The following is a 14,214-nucleotide window of genomic DNA, read 5'->3' on the forward strand; positions in this document are numbered from 1 at the left end:
AATATTTATTAATTTTAACTGGAATAATGTATACTTGCTAAACCCATGTTTTATTGTAAATTTTGGCTTATTTAATTATAAGCACTCATATAATTTTAGCTAAAGCCTTTTTTAAAAAACTATAGTCATTCTATGAATATGTCTGTGTGTGTAGTTACTTTTATTACCAAGTGTAAGGAAAACATAAAAAGAAATTTCTCAGTGATAAAACACAAATATCCTTTCACTATCATTATACAGTTCATTTTTGTCAAATCTTTCACTGTAGTTTAAAAAAAAAAGTTTGGAAAAGCTCTACTCAGCTACAGACACAGGTTTGCTCACTGTATTAGCCAGAGGAAAACTTTAAATTATAAACCAAATTATTTATAAATTGTCTTTTTCTTAATGCTAAAATATGTGTTTGTAACCAGCATCTCCAACCTGCTCTTCAAGTGAGTACGTGTGTGCAAGTGGAGGCTGCATTTCGGCATCTTTGAAGTGCAATGGAGAGTATGACTGTGCTGATGGATCTGATGAGGTACCTGAACAAATTTCTGTTGATTTTTTTTTAACAGTTTTAAGTCTCAAGTTAATTGAAAGGGCAAATATGGTTTTATTGCATCCATTAAACACTGTCAGATAACTTAACCTCATGACTTTACGCTGCATTATGTTTGTTTGCTCTGTGGACACCTCTTGGAGTAGACAAATTTGTTCTTCCTAAGTCAAAACTTGAGCGTGGTTCTGCAAGAGTTTGCATCAGGGACTACTCTGTACTGGCAACATGGACAAATCTGTGGCAAATTTGGCTCCCTCTGTCCTCTAGATTCTTCTAATACAGCCCTAACAGGCATCTCAACCTCCAGGTGCCTTTAGGCCTTGCTCTTCCTACATCATGCACTGTTGTTATCTATTTAAGAAATCATCACCTTCATAAACGACTTCAAGCTAAAAAAAAAAACCCAACCAGAAATAGTTGTTATTTCTCGTAACCATAAGGGTACCAGTTATGTATAACTTAATATGAATATAATAATGAAGGATGCTTGAGCCAAGTGCTGCACAGTGCAGGTGAAGACAATCCACTCTGGAGGTTCCTAGTCCTGATCAATGGGGCTATGAGCCAGTTCACACTAACTGGCCTCATACCCAGGGTTGTTTCTTGTAGGGCAGTTGACTTCAGAGATGTAAATTGTTTCCATTGCTCATACAAGCAACATAAAGAGGAAATATCACAACATGTGAAACGTGGATACCATTTCACTTGGCCTTCAGTAACTATTTAAATTGCACATTGCATTGTCAGGGACAACTTCCTTGTACTAAATATGTAGGGCAATGAAAGTTGGGAAATTTTGTTGGGTTTGCCTTAAGTGTGTTGTTCTCATTCATTAATACGTAGTTCACACCTGTTTTCACACAGATGGATTGTGTAACAGAATGTAAAGAAGATCAGTTTCGATGTAAAAATAAGGCCTACTGTATCCCTGTCAGATGGCTTTGTGATGGGATCCATGACTGTGTGGATGGCAGTGATGAAGAAAACTGTGACCAAGGCAAGAGGCACTTCTCTTTAAAAGGCTTAGTTTATTGGACTTTTTATTAACACATATTGCAAGTTAGTGGTACCCTGGCCATTCTGAGTGATCAAAGGAAAGCTCTGTGACCTCTTTCAACAAGGACAGTACAGCAGCTTCACAAGTGATTTGCAGGAAGAAGCAAAACTTAGGTTGTTTATGACTCACATCATGTTCCTCCTCTGTGTTTCCTTCCCCAGTGATCAAAAGGTTGGGTTGTTACTGGAAACATATTCATTTTCATCAGGGAAATTAGTAATAAATCAAGTTAAGTTACAGTTTTATAGGCAACAATAAATTACAAAGCCATGCACAATAAATTACAAAGCCATGCAATATAATGAATGGTTGCTAAATAAGTAATCTTAAGACCCTGGGTTTCTATTTATTTCATAGAATCATAGAATGCTTTGAATTGGAAGAGACCTTAAAGTTCATCTTGCTCCAACCCCCTGCCATGGGCAGGGACACCTTCCACTAGCCCAGGTTGCTCCAAGCTCCATCCAACCTGTCCTTGGACACTTCCAGGGATGGGGCAGCCACAGCTTCTCTGGGCAACCTGTGCCAGTGCTTCACCTTCCTTTTTGTGTTTGTGTTTGTCCAGGAGCTTCTTTTTCATGCACTCAGTCCTCCTGGCATTTTTGGCTGACAACTTCTTTTTTGGGATGCATCACTCCTGAGTTTGGAGATGATCCTTGAATATCAACCAGCTTTCTTGGGCCCCTCTTTCCTCCAGGGCTTTATCCCATGGCGTTCTACCAAACGGATTCCTGAAGTGGGCAAAGTCTTCTCTCCTGAAGTCCAGAGTAGTGAACTAGACTCACTATTTTTACTCAATTTTACTCAGCATTTTTCTTTCCTGTTGGTTTTTTTTTCCAGATTTTAATTCTTTCCTTTTCTTGCAATTGAGTAGTTCTGTGTGTTAGTCACATGTTATGTGTGTAAATTCAAAAGCATAATGGAGTGATAATAATCATGTAGGAAGCAAACAGAGTAAGATATCCTTTCCTTATTTTGTTCTAAGTCTACTGAGCAATACTTTCCACTGGGGGGGAGGGAGATGTCTTATGGGTGTGATTGAGTTTGAAAGAGAGACCAGAAAATTCAGAAAATGGGAAGAATATTCCAGAGATGTTTAGGTGCAAGAAAACAGATAACAAAGTTTAAAAACCCCTTCTAGTCCATTTTAAAGCTGCTTTTAAAATGTCTGGACTGTATCTCTTTAAAAACCAATGAAGTGTAGGTAAATAGTAACATTCTTATTTTCTCTGAAGCCACATTATTCTTTGGATAGCATAATAGAGCTTCTGTGAACTGCAAATTGCTTATAATGCAATAAGAACCCTCTTGCCTGGTTGGTTATTGCTATAATACTTTGTATTTATGTCACAATTATGATTCTGTTGCAGAAATCTATTTTATAAAGGAATTATGACAGCCCGAGCAATCACATGAAACAAATGCCAGTTTATCTTACTGATAACTAAGTTTTTCATCTTTGGAAATACAGCAAACACAAATGGAGTTTTATTCTACAACATTCTAAAATAATATCCGTAATATTTATCTGCAGCCCACTGTGCATATTTATAAAAATAACTCTCTTCAGTCTTATTATACAACTAGAATGATGGTTATACTGCGATTACACACAGAATTATTTATATTTATCTCTTTCATCCTGAAAAGTACTTTAATTTTATATATTTTCCTTGGATAATAATAGAGGATATTTCTGTTAATGTTCATAAGTTATATTTGCAATGGGAGTGGTTGGTAACATAGTGTGAGAGTTCCCAGCATCCTCTTACACTACAGGTGTTTCACGGAAATTAATTTTCTGGGAAAAAAAAATTAAACCATTCTGAACCTTTATAGCAAAAGAAAGCCTTCTGTTGGTGTTAATGGGGTGTGAACAGGGCACTGAATGAATAAGTAAAAAGACACTGGAGCCTGATCTAGCTCTCAGAGTGGGTGTAATGTGTTGAGCAAAGCCACAGCGAGAGTTTTGGCATTATCATATAAAATTTCATTGTTTCCTCTTCTGCAGGTACACAGCTTTATTTCTTTTACACTCTCAGGAAACTGAGAAACAGTTACCATAAAAATGTGTTATATGGGAAATTAATTGCAAGAACTTTTCATAACTTTGTTGATTGGTGGTGATAAAATTTAGTCATAATTGTGAAACAAATTCCTTCTTACTGCTCCACATATTAAAACTGAATCCAGCTTGAAAGTTTAAGCACTCCACCTTAAAAGACTTTCCCTCACCCTGTGTTCCCTTTTGTTAGATGATTCATAGTTCACTCAATACTGGTTACATGGAAGAATTTATTCTTGCTGCTTTCTGTGTTCAGTAAATATCCTAATGAGAAATTTCAGAGTTACAAAAAGGAAGATACTGTTAGAGGTCACCTAGTCTTGTCTGCTCAGTGCCTCTATGGCTAGATCTTTCCTAATTACAGCATTTTTAGGTGATGGGGATATTACAAGCCTGGCCAAGCCTTTTGCTCCTCAGAAGAAAAAGGTGATACCTCACGGCTAATGGACTTCAATCACTTTGTTCTCTGTGTGTGGCTCAGAGTGTGGGAGTAGAAATAGATGGAGGATCAGACATTCACATGAAACAAACCTGGACTTAAGTGACCTTTCACACATTTGACCGAATTTCTATCTTCTGTTTTATACCATTCTCTGATGGCACAAATTACTGATGTGCCCTTGCTGAGAGGCAGCATCACCAAGGGGAGTTAGAGACAGGTAGTTTAGACATCTGGCTGAATGCAAGGGGAACATGTCTAACTGGTGAGTTGCTGGTGTCTTTGATAACTGCCCTTTCTAGTCAGGCCAAACAGGTAATTCCTAGCTAACAGTCCTGAGAAGGAATGGTCAAGGAAGAGATTTTTTTAATGCGTTTTTCTCTCTGCCTCTCCAGCTCATTCATTTGGAATCTGTAAATTTATCTATGCTAGGTGTCATTCTCTGCAAATGGTATGTGATAAGTGGTTGTACTGGTTTTATCAAAAGCTGACATTTTCTTTTGTCTTTCTGTTTTCCTGAATTTTTTTTTCTGTCTTCTTTTCATCTTCCCAGGGGGAAATATATGTAGAGCTGATGAGTTTTTGTGCAATAATTCCCTCTGCAAACTACATTTTTGGGTTTGTGATGGTGAGGATGACTGTGGAGATAACTCTGATGAAGTTGCTGAAATGTGTGGTATGACATTACATTTTTCAGTACTTTCCATGTAATAAAGCAAGAATAACATATACATAAATATATAGGGACACTTGTCTAAGTTTTGTTTATTTTGCTTATAGAACATTAGCTTGAAATGTAGGATATAGTTTTCTGTTATTGCTTTCCATGTAATTTTAGATATGATATTTGTGAAAAATTAATCTTTTTTTGTAGGAAGTCCACAGAAGGGTAAAAGTTACATCTACAGTATGATATTTGATCACCATTACACTTGTTTAAATTCTTCTGTATTTACCGATCCTCAAAAAAGGTATAAATTACCCTTATCACAAAAAATAATTTCATTCCCTAAATGAAGAACTTACACTGTCAACACTGTTGAAGTGCTCTCCTGTGAGGTACCAGAAGTTAAAATCAAGCACAATTCGTATGTCAAGTACAACTGTGTTCCTGTACCTTCTTATTGCTTTTGATAAGGAGACATTAAAGAAGGTTTTTTGAATAATACCAACTGGGTAATAGCTGATTCTTTTCTTTAATATGCAGTAAAGTTTCCATGCCCTCCAACAAGGCCGTTCAGATGTAGAAACAACAGGGTTTGTCTGCGACCTGAGCAGATTTGCAATGAGGTCGATGACTGTGGTGATAACTCGGATGAAGATCACTGTGGTAGGTGATATTACCTTTCAAGGCATTCAGATCAGAGAAAACAACTTGAAGGCAAACTTTGTTACAGAGATCTGCTTGTCCTTCAGTAAAGCTTAACTGGAGGTTAGTAGATCAGAATTTGAAACTGAAAGAAATTAAGCTTGAAGTGATTTCCAGTTGCTTAATACTTCGTGGTCGTTCCCATTTGTGTGTGTCTAAAATAATCTAAGACTCTTAAATACTGATTTATTTTTCTCTTATTAATTTGTAATTACATAGATAAAATCACATACAAACCAAGACCATGTAAAAAAGATGAGTTTGCTTGTAATGATAAGAAATGTATTCCGATGGAGCTGCAGTGCGACTGGTTTGATGACTGTGGAGATGGTTCAGATGAGCAAGACTGCAAAATAAGTGAGTTTGGCTGACAAGATCTGTTTTTGTGATTGTAGCAGAAAAGAGACAATTCATCTGAGCAAAACCTACTCAACAATGCAGAAGTTGGTTTAATGTAAAGTTATTTCTTTTAGTTAAAAAAAGGAGGTAGTTCTGTGCCACAAGAGAAAGGCAAGTTTTATAGGAATTCAAGCTGTAGTAATTTTTAGATTAGTTAAAAGTTCTTGATGAAATTTGAGTATAAGTTGATTGTATTTTGCTTCATATTTGCAACAAGAAAAGATTTAATATTAAATTCTTGATATGAAATGTAGTATCTCAATTACATATTGTCAATTTGTATGCATATTTAGATAAAAACTGTAATGACATTTATTTGTTAAAAATTTACCTGATACTCTTAACGGAAAGTCAATCTTTTTATTTGTTGTTGTTACTTTAGGTTTCATTTTTAAGAGCTAAACCAAATCTATCAGGGATTATTTAGACACTTTGTTTATGTTTAGGTGTTGCTGAGTATACATGTGAAGATAATGTGAATCCTTGTGGAGATGATGCATACTGTAATCAGACAAAAACATCCCTTTTGTGTCAGTGTAAACCTGGCTTTCAGAGAAACAGGAGGAATAGACAATGTGAAGGTACAGATATATTCCATCATCCCTTGCTTTAAAATATTAAAAGTTGACTGTGTAGTCAATTTTCTGTGCCAGAGAAGGAGATTCATATCACATACTTTTTTCCACAGAGTAAAAGTTGTTCCATAGCTATGGGATTAAGAAATCAAAAATTAAAAAAAAAAAATTATAGGATGTAGATTCACACTCTTTACCTGGAGAGGTTATCAAAGATTAACATTCATTATGAATGTCAAAAGATTCAAGTCAGACAATTAAATAATTCAAGGGGTAAATGCGTGATTTGAGGTCTAGTAGATTATTTAACTGAGCATTTGGGATTAGTGTTTAAATTGACATATGAAAATAATTTAAGGTGCTTAAAATAATGAAGATGCTTTTAAAAAAATGAAATTAAAATAAACAGATAGAAAGTAAAATCCCCTAGAAAATGTTGTCTTGATATATATGATGCCATACTGGTCATCAATAAGACATAGTTGTTTTAATGGTAGGGTTGATTGGAAAGATAAGATAAATCTGCCTTCCCAGAGAATGGGTTGTGAATTCATTTTCTTACTGGCGAGCAGTAATTTACAGAATTTCAGATCACTCCAATGGAACTATCAAAGTGAATATATAATTCATTGTTTGGCTCTTAAGAAAACAGTAGTAAGAGGAGCTTTTCCAGTAGAGGAGGATCATGTAGTTTTGACTGTACCAGAGGTAGATATGCTGGACATAATTGTAGCAGGTGTTTTTATTGTCAAAGTTGATTTCAAGTTCTAATAATGAAAAGATTGATATATGAAGGATGGAGAAATAATATTAAAAAAATAAATCTTTCTGAGATAAGTTGATTGCAGTGGAAATAACATTAGTGATAATTGCAAAGGTTTTCCTTTCACTGTTGCAAGATATACTAGTGCTTACAAGTTCCTTTTGTTCACCTGCTTTGTTCCATGCTCTTATGAACATGTTGAATAATAGTGTTTTAAACTATAGGTATATAAATGACAATTCTTTTCTCCATAGATATCAATGAGTGTATGGTATTTGGTGCCTGCTCCCAACACTGCAATAATATTAAGGGGTCATACAGATGTGCATGTGAGAAAAATTATAAGGAGAGGAATAACAGTTGCATAGCAAAAGGTAAGGCTATAAAAATCAAACTAAAACAGTACTAAATTAGTGGTTATGTACCTGGTTGGTAACACTAATGTGTTGCAGATTCTATTTATTTTTAGATAAATATTTCTTGAATAGTTCACAGAAATAACTCTCAAAACCACCTAGCCTTACTTTTCATTTCAGTAAACAATAAATTCTTATAACTTCTATGTAAATGAACTTACTTAATTTGAAAGCCCATTTCTAACTCCAGCTTTCTCCATTTACAAAAATATACACACAAATAAGAAAAACAGAGGTTATACATCAGCAAGCACGTAAGCACATGAAGCTTTAGAAACTTGAGAGAAGAATCAACTCCATCATAGAAATCTATTTTAGAATTTTAGGAGTAGTGTTTGGAGTTAATATTTTTTGCTTTGTGTTGAGAAATTCTACAGATGTTGTTTAAGTGGAGTTTTTCTAAGTATAATGAGTTAATTATGTACTCCTTATATAAATCAGCAGCCTAGGTTGTGGTCCAGTGAAAGAAAAGAAATAAGCACACAGAGATGTTATTTCTGTTGTTCGTAAGGCAGAGGTATTGCACAAAATGGAGGTAATTGTGAAGTCTGGCTGTTATTTAACTTATAAGTCATGAAACAAGCAATAATACAGCTCACATAATCTTTATGGGTCTGCATCTGGATAATTCAAAGTGTGATCACAGCATCTCACCTGCAATTTAGTGAGATTTTGGTGTGACTTGGAGTCTTTAGTGCAGAATGAGTGTTGAAGTTACAAGGTGTGGCTCCTTCTACACCCTTGTACACAAACCTGAGCAGCACCTGATCTGAACTTTATGGCCAGGGAGCACATCTTGTGTCCATACATCCTAGAACCATGACAGGTTGTATCATGATAATGCCACTTCTTCCTTCTTTGCAGCACACCAGTCAGTAACATAAGTACACCCACACTTACATGGTGATAGTCAGCTTTCTTACATGCATTATCCACATTTTTTGATGCAAATTTACCATGGGAAGATCATATTAATGAGTCATTAGTAATTCCTATACAACATGGACTCCATCAGGGTTTATCAGCATTGTGTATTGCTAAAGAAGTCAGATTATGACATGGGAACAAACAAGGTTACTGACTGAGGATAATGGTTTGTTATTATAGGAACACAGATGTAATTCTGTGATATAATTCATAAATTCATAATTTTAAAATCTGGGAATCGTTATCCTAAATCTGAATTTTTCACAAGCTTCATTTCCATTGTAATAAAGTTAATTTTTCTCTCTTTCCCTCATTGATACTTGCTTTAATAAAACTCCTCTTTGTTGTTGCATTTATCAAGAGGAAGGGAACAAATGATGTTTGATATTTCGTACTCACAAGGAGGAAGCGTGTTGGACAGACATTATTATAATTTGCTTCTCTATGGATAAATGTGATATGAACTGGGAAATAGAATAATACAAATGCATTCTAATGTATCCAGCAGATTTCAAACTTTCTCAAAACTTAATAAATGGATACTAAACAGCATTTCTTTATGAATAATAAACTTTACAAGATCTGAATCAAGATGGTAACTGGGTATCCATTAATATCACCCTTTCAGAGTTATCTGTGTTTACTTTCTGAAATGAGGAGAGGTAAGACAAAACTGCACAGGTTCTGTTGCAGTTGATTTCAAAACTTCACTGCTTTCTCTAAAGATAAAATCATTCCATTTCTAATTTCCAATTAAGCAATTTGAAATAATGTTTATTGACAACTCTGTGTTCCTTTAGTATATACATTTAGGACCCTCTAAAGAGAGCATGCATATAAAAATATGGGTTTCATATGGGCTTAATGCATAATATCCTGTATTTTTGTATACTGCTTAAAAGTGTTCAAATTCTTATATCACATACTCCTTAAAATATAGTCTTAGGTGTCACGCTGTGAATTTGGAGAGCTCTGAAGTGATGTATATTGATATCAGAGTATCAAGAGTTGCATTTATAGCCCAGACTGTGAGTGTTTTTGCAGTCTTCAACAACCAAAAAATAATTTTAACAGAAGAAATTATATCAGATAAACACCAGAAAGCTACTTGAGTGAAAACCACTGATTTTTGCATTAGTTGACATTTACCTTATTTTTGTTTCATTATAATAATCCCTAGGCTCTGAAGATCAAGTTCTCTATGTTGCTAATGACACTGACATCCTGGGTTTTGCATATCCATTCAACTACAGTGATGCTCATCAGCAAATATCACATATTGAACATAATTCAAGGATAACTGGAATGGATGCATATTTTCGAGGGGATATGATTGTTTGGAGTACTCAGTTTAATCCAGGAGGGATTTTCTACAGAAAACTTCACGACAGAGAGAGAAGGCAAAGTAACAGTGGCTTGATAGTAAGTGATCAAAATCAAAGATTAAATGACACAAATTTATTTTGATTTATTTTTCCGTTTTAATAATATGTGCTAATTTAGTAAATTGAAATGTCTGCCTGAGAATGATTTTATTTCAGCTGTATTTATGGGTGCTAGTGCCTTTCCATGCAAGACTCTGACAGACTTCGTAGAGTCTCTAAGAGAACACAACTATAGTATTTGAAAAGCTTTTCTACAGAGAAATAACCAGTATTATTAGAAGCTTAGAAATCCTTTCTTTTGACAGACAAAAGAGAAAATGTAATAGAGTTATTTAAGAAGAAAGGCATGAATTTCAAATTCTTGGAAGACAGAAAATGTAGATAGGCTAAAGACAACCTTGATTTCTGTAGTGACCATGCAAACAATAATAGGCAAAGCTATGACATACATTTTAAAATGGAAACAGTGAGTATTTAGTCCTTTATATGTTGAACTCCATAGCATCTTCTTTTGAATAACCATAAATGTAAGTTTGCATTTTACAGCAGAAAGGTGAATTTTTCTAAGCTAGGGTGATTTCAAATGGTCTTTACTTGAAAGTAAAATAAATGCAGATTGATACTCATTTTGCTAAATATGTTTCTACAATATATGATAGTGTTGAACTGAAAATAACAATGCTGTCTTTGCTTTGGTGTTTCTATATTGCTGTAAATTCAGATTTTGGTTTTTTTACTCTTAAATTGATAGAGTACAATAGAGTTTTTAGTTTTTTCTTGGCCAGTAATAAATCCAGTTATAAGTAACACCTGTCTGGCATGTTTCCTCAAGCTTAGGAGAGGTGACAGCGATGACCTTCCATCACATGAATACTTTTATATACCCAGTAGAATAAACAGTGGTAGCAAGAGTAGGCTAATCTTTCATCTATAATTCATACACATCTGTAACCACTTCTAAGTACATTCCATCCAAGGGTATTTCCTTTCCAAATGAATGACATTCCTGACCTTTGATACCAGCAGAGCAAAAAGTCTGAGGATGTAAACACCAACAGACACTGAAGGTAGTTTGTGTCTGTGATAACACCTATATGAGAAGAGTGGTTTGAAACCAACATTTTCACCTGACCAGCAGAGGAGTCTATATTTTGTTGATGGAAAGTGTATGTAAAGTAGATCTGAAGTGGAAAATAATTCCTAGCATTTCCAGTAGGTCAGCTGTGTCATTGGAGTTTTGCAGAAGGATACTCGTATTGAAGATGTGAATTAATTCTACTGTGGTGTTTTTCTTATTTAAATGTGGCAGAAATCGTGACAGACAGATCTCTGTATTGAGTTAATGATTAGAAAGTAATGAACTTGTAAAGTCTTGTGAAATTAGTGTTGAGGGGGTGTTGTTGTTATTTATTTATTTTCTTTTTTTTTGGTAATATGCAAATGCGTTCTGCAATAATAAGAGTAGTCTGCTGACCCACCACCTCTCTAATGGACTTGTATTTTCTTAAGGGTCTATATAATTTAACATAAGCTTCCTTGACACTTCTTTGTAGTCAAGGGTTTGAAATTTTCACAGCTGATTTGTCACGGTCTCCCTGTTTTAACTAATAAAAATAAAGTGTTCTTAGAATTACCGTTTTTCTAATGTACTGAAATAGCTTTTCCTTTTTGTATCTCTGTTTCACCATTATATGAGAATACTTTTTAGTCAGTAGCTTCCTTTTCAATTCAAAATTATTGAAAAAATGATATCTTTCTTTATACTCCACCTTCTCCTGTCTCCTCAGTGTGGGTAGGTCCTCATGATGATGTTGATCCAAGCCATACAAAGCCGTTTACAAATCTGTTTGTGGAAAATGCACAGACTGTATTTGAATATATCTTGGAAACTTGTCATTTATATTTGTGAAACATTCACTTCTCATTGTACTAAACTTTTCAGTTATTTTCCCAGCATTATCTCATAAATACTCAAATATTTTTGCCTTATATACAACTGATCAGTAGGTTAATTGGTTTTACAGTGTTGCTTTAAAATTGTCACTGAAATTCGGTTTTAAAAAGCTTGAGCATTTCTTAATTTTAACCCAAGGTTTTTAATGGATAAGTTTTCAAAGGTTACATTATAACTTTTATATCTAGACTTTGATATGTAAATCAGGGCAGTAAACTTGAACAAAGTCACCTGCATTTTCAGGTAATTACATTAATGCAAAAATCCATCTCAACCCAAATTGCTCCATGGAATTAGCATATCAAGAGCCTTCCTCAGAGAATAGCTTTAAGTAGCTCTTCTGTTTTTCTGTGAAAAGGGGTTTAAGCTTGGTACAAATTGAAGCATTAAAGGAAATAGTAAATATGAACTCTTCAGAGTTTATTGACAGATGGAGAAGAGGATTTAATTCCAATGGAGTTCAGACAGTCTAAGTGAATTGGTGATAACTGGTGCAGCTGTTTACTGGCATAATCCTTGGAGAGAGATGTACAAGTTACCTGAGGTGAATACTCAACATGGAGTGACCTCACACCTAAACTCAAGTGCTGTTTTTTGTGGAAGAGGACAAAAAGCTGAACATTAGAATAATTGCACCATATAACAGGGAGGGAAACAAGTTTTATAGTGTGTTCAGTCAGTATATAGCAGCTTGCTCCAGTCCCAGAGCTCTGGGAATTTAACAAGGACTCTTCACCACTCTTGAGATTAATCCACATATATTCTCCCAAGGGCTGCCTCTGGGCCCAGTGGAATGCAGGGCATCCCTGGGAATGCAAACTATTCCTAGATTGTTTTCTCTAAACAGCACTAATTTATGGTTTTACTTAGAGCTATAGCTCTGTGTGGATGATGGTTGAGTACTTAGGAGGCCTCTTTTATCTGGAATCATCTGGTTGGGATTTTTAAATAATCCTACTTACATAATACAAATGGTGATTTGGTGAACCACTGCACCTACTGGGGTGCTCATCTGGCAAAGAAAATTTTATGTTTTGGTGAGAAAAACTCTAAAAGTTTTCTAGTATTATTGTTTTTCTTTTTTATTTTTTTTTTTTTACTGTTCAACTATTTTTTTGAAGTTATTTTAAGCAAAAATAAAACATTTATATACGTTGTTCCATAGCAATTCCATACCAAGAAGATCTGTAAAGCAAATAAGATAAAATATTGCTTGCATATGTTTTATGTTGGAAATTAGATTTATCAGTTTATCTTCCTGTTAAGCATTGCAAAGTGATGGGTTCCTGCTGCATGTGTAACATATTTTCTCCAGTCAAACTCAACTTTAGGGGCTGAAAATTTTTTGTTTGTTTTTTTGTTGGTGGTGGTGGTTTTGGGATGATTTTTTGTTATTAATTCTTTACCTTGAAAGCAGATTTTACAACAGACAGCAGTTCTGATCAAAAGTCATCAAGCTATAGTCTGTAGTTCTTCAGACAACATGTGCAAACTATAAAAGATGATTAGGCTTCAAACTCCAATTTCTCTAATAAGTTGGAGTACATTATATTTAGCATCAAAGTGGGCTAAAATCACTGTGGAAAATATTAATGTGATTTTCTTCCTGTATTTTCCTCCTTGTTCTGTATGCAAAATCATTCTTCAAAAATTAGCATAATCCAAATAAGCTATTAGGTAAGAGCTCATTTACAGTAAGTAATTTTCCTAGACAGTATGAGAAGATGCCCAAGACCTCAGGAATGTGATGTGATGAGGCTGAAACTTAATGAACACAACTGAGAATTACACAGCCATAGCATCAACTAGTAGTTTTTATCTTTTTCAAATCCCTCACATCAGATGCCCCCTTTCCATTTCTTCTGGTTATCTCTTTGTTCGTTTGATGCACCCCAGCGTTCCTGGGATTTCACTTCTCCTGTGTAGCTGAGGATAAAGGGTCAGTGTTACTAAGCAACCCCATCCTTGTTCCAGGATCTTTTTAGGATGCCCCCTTGTCTCCTCTGCTTCTACTACCAGCAATTTGGGAACAGTTTCTTACTCTGCTTGCTAACTCTCGTCATCTGCTTTACCAGGTTCCAAAAAGAGCCAGTCTCACTGTAAACTGTGGGTCTTGAACAGTCTAGAAAAAGGCAAGGAACCGTGCTGGCCATGCTGGTTGCTCTTCTTTTTAAAAGGATTTTTGGTTCCAGCCTTGTAAACCAGTGCCATTAACCCTTGCAGTAGCCAAATGAGTAACTGGAGAGGTCCAGGTATGAGAGGCTTCATGACACAGATGCCTGAATATTACCCAGAATTAAAAGGAGTTTGGATTGAAAATACAA

General features: G+C 34.9%; 1 protein-coding gene across 3 annotated transcripts in view; it reads left to right on the top strand.

Annotated features, from left to right (window-relative positions):
• LRP1B (LDL receptor related protein 1B) overlaps positions 1-14,214 on the top strand; it is a 246,406-nt gene that overhangs the window by 179,504 nt on the left and 52,688 nt on the right. For 2 of the 3 annotated variants that reach the window (XM_029962198.1, XM_029962197.1), the window contains exons 62-69: positions 414-520; positions 1,406-1,538; positions 4,656-4,778; positions 5,310-5,432; positions 5,691-5,828; positions 6,317-6,451; positions 7,463-7,582; positions 9,732-9,973. In XM_029962198.1, the coding sequence (XP_029818058.1) occupies positions 414-520; positions 1,406-1,538; positions 4,656-4,778; positions 5,310-5,432; positions 5,691-5,828; positions 6,317-6,451; positions 7,463-7,582; positions 9,732-9,973 (1,121 nt within the window). Of the gene's footprint in view, positions 1-413; positions 521-1,405; positions 1,539-4,655; positions 4,779-5,309; positions 5,433-5,690; positions 5,829-6,316; positions 6,452-7,462; positions 7,583-9,731; positions 9,974-14,214 lie in introns of those variants that run through there. The other variant, XM_029962199.1, reaches the window with a different exon arrangement.

This window comes from Manacus vitellinus, unplaced genomic scaffold (genome assembly GCF_001715985.3).
Source record: "Manacus vitellinus isolate BGI_N305 unplaced genomic scaffold, ASM171598v3 scaffold_43_pilon, whole genome shotgun sequence".
Classification (NCBI taxonomy): Eukaryota; Metazoa; Chordata; class Aves; order Passeriformes; family Pipridae; genus Manacus; species Manacus vitellinus.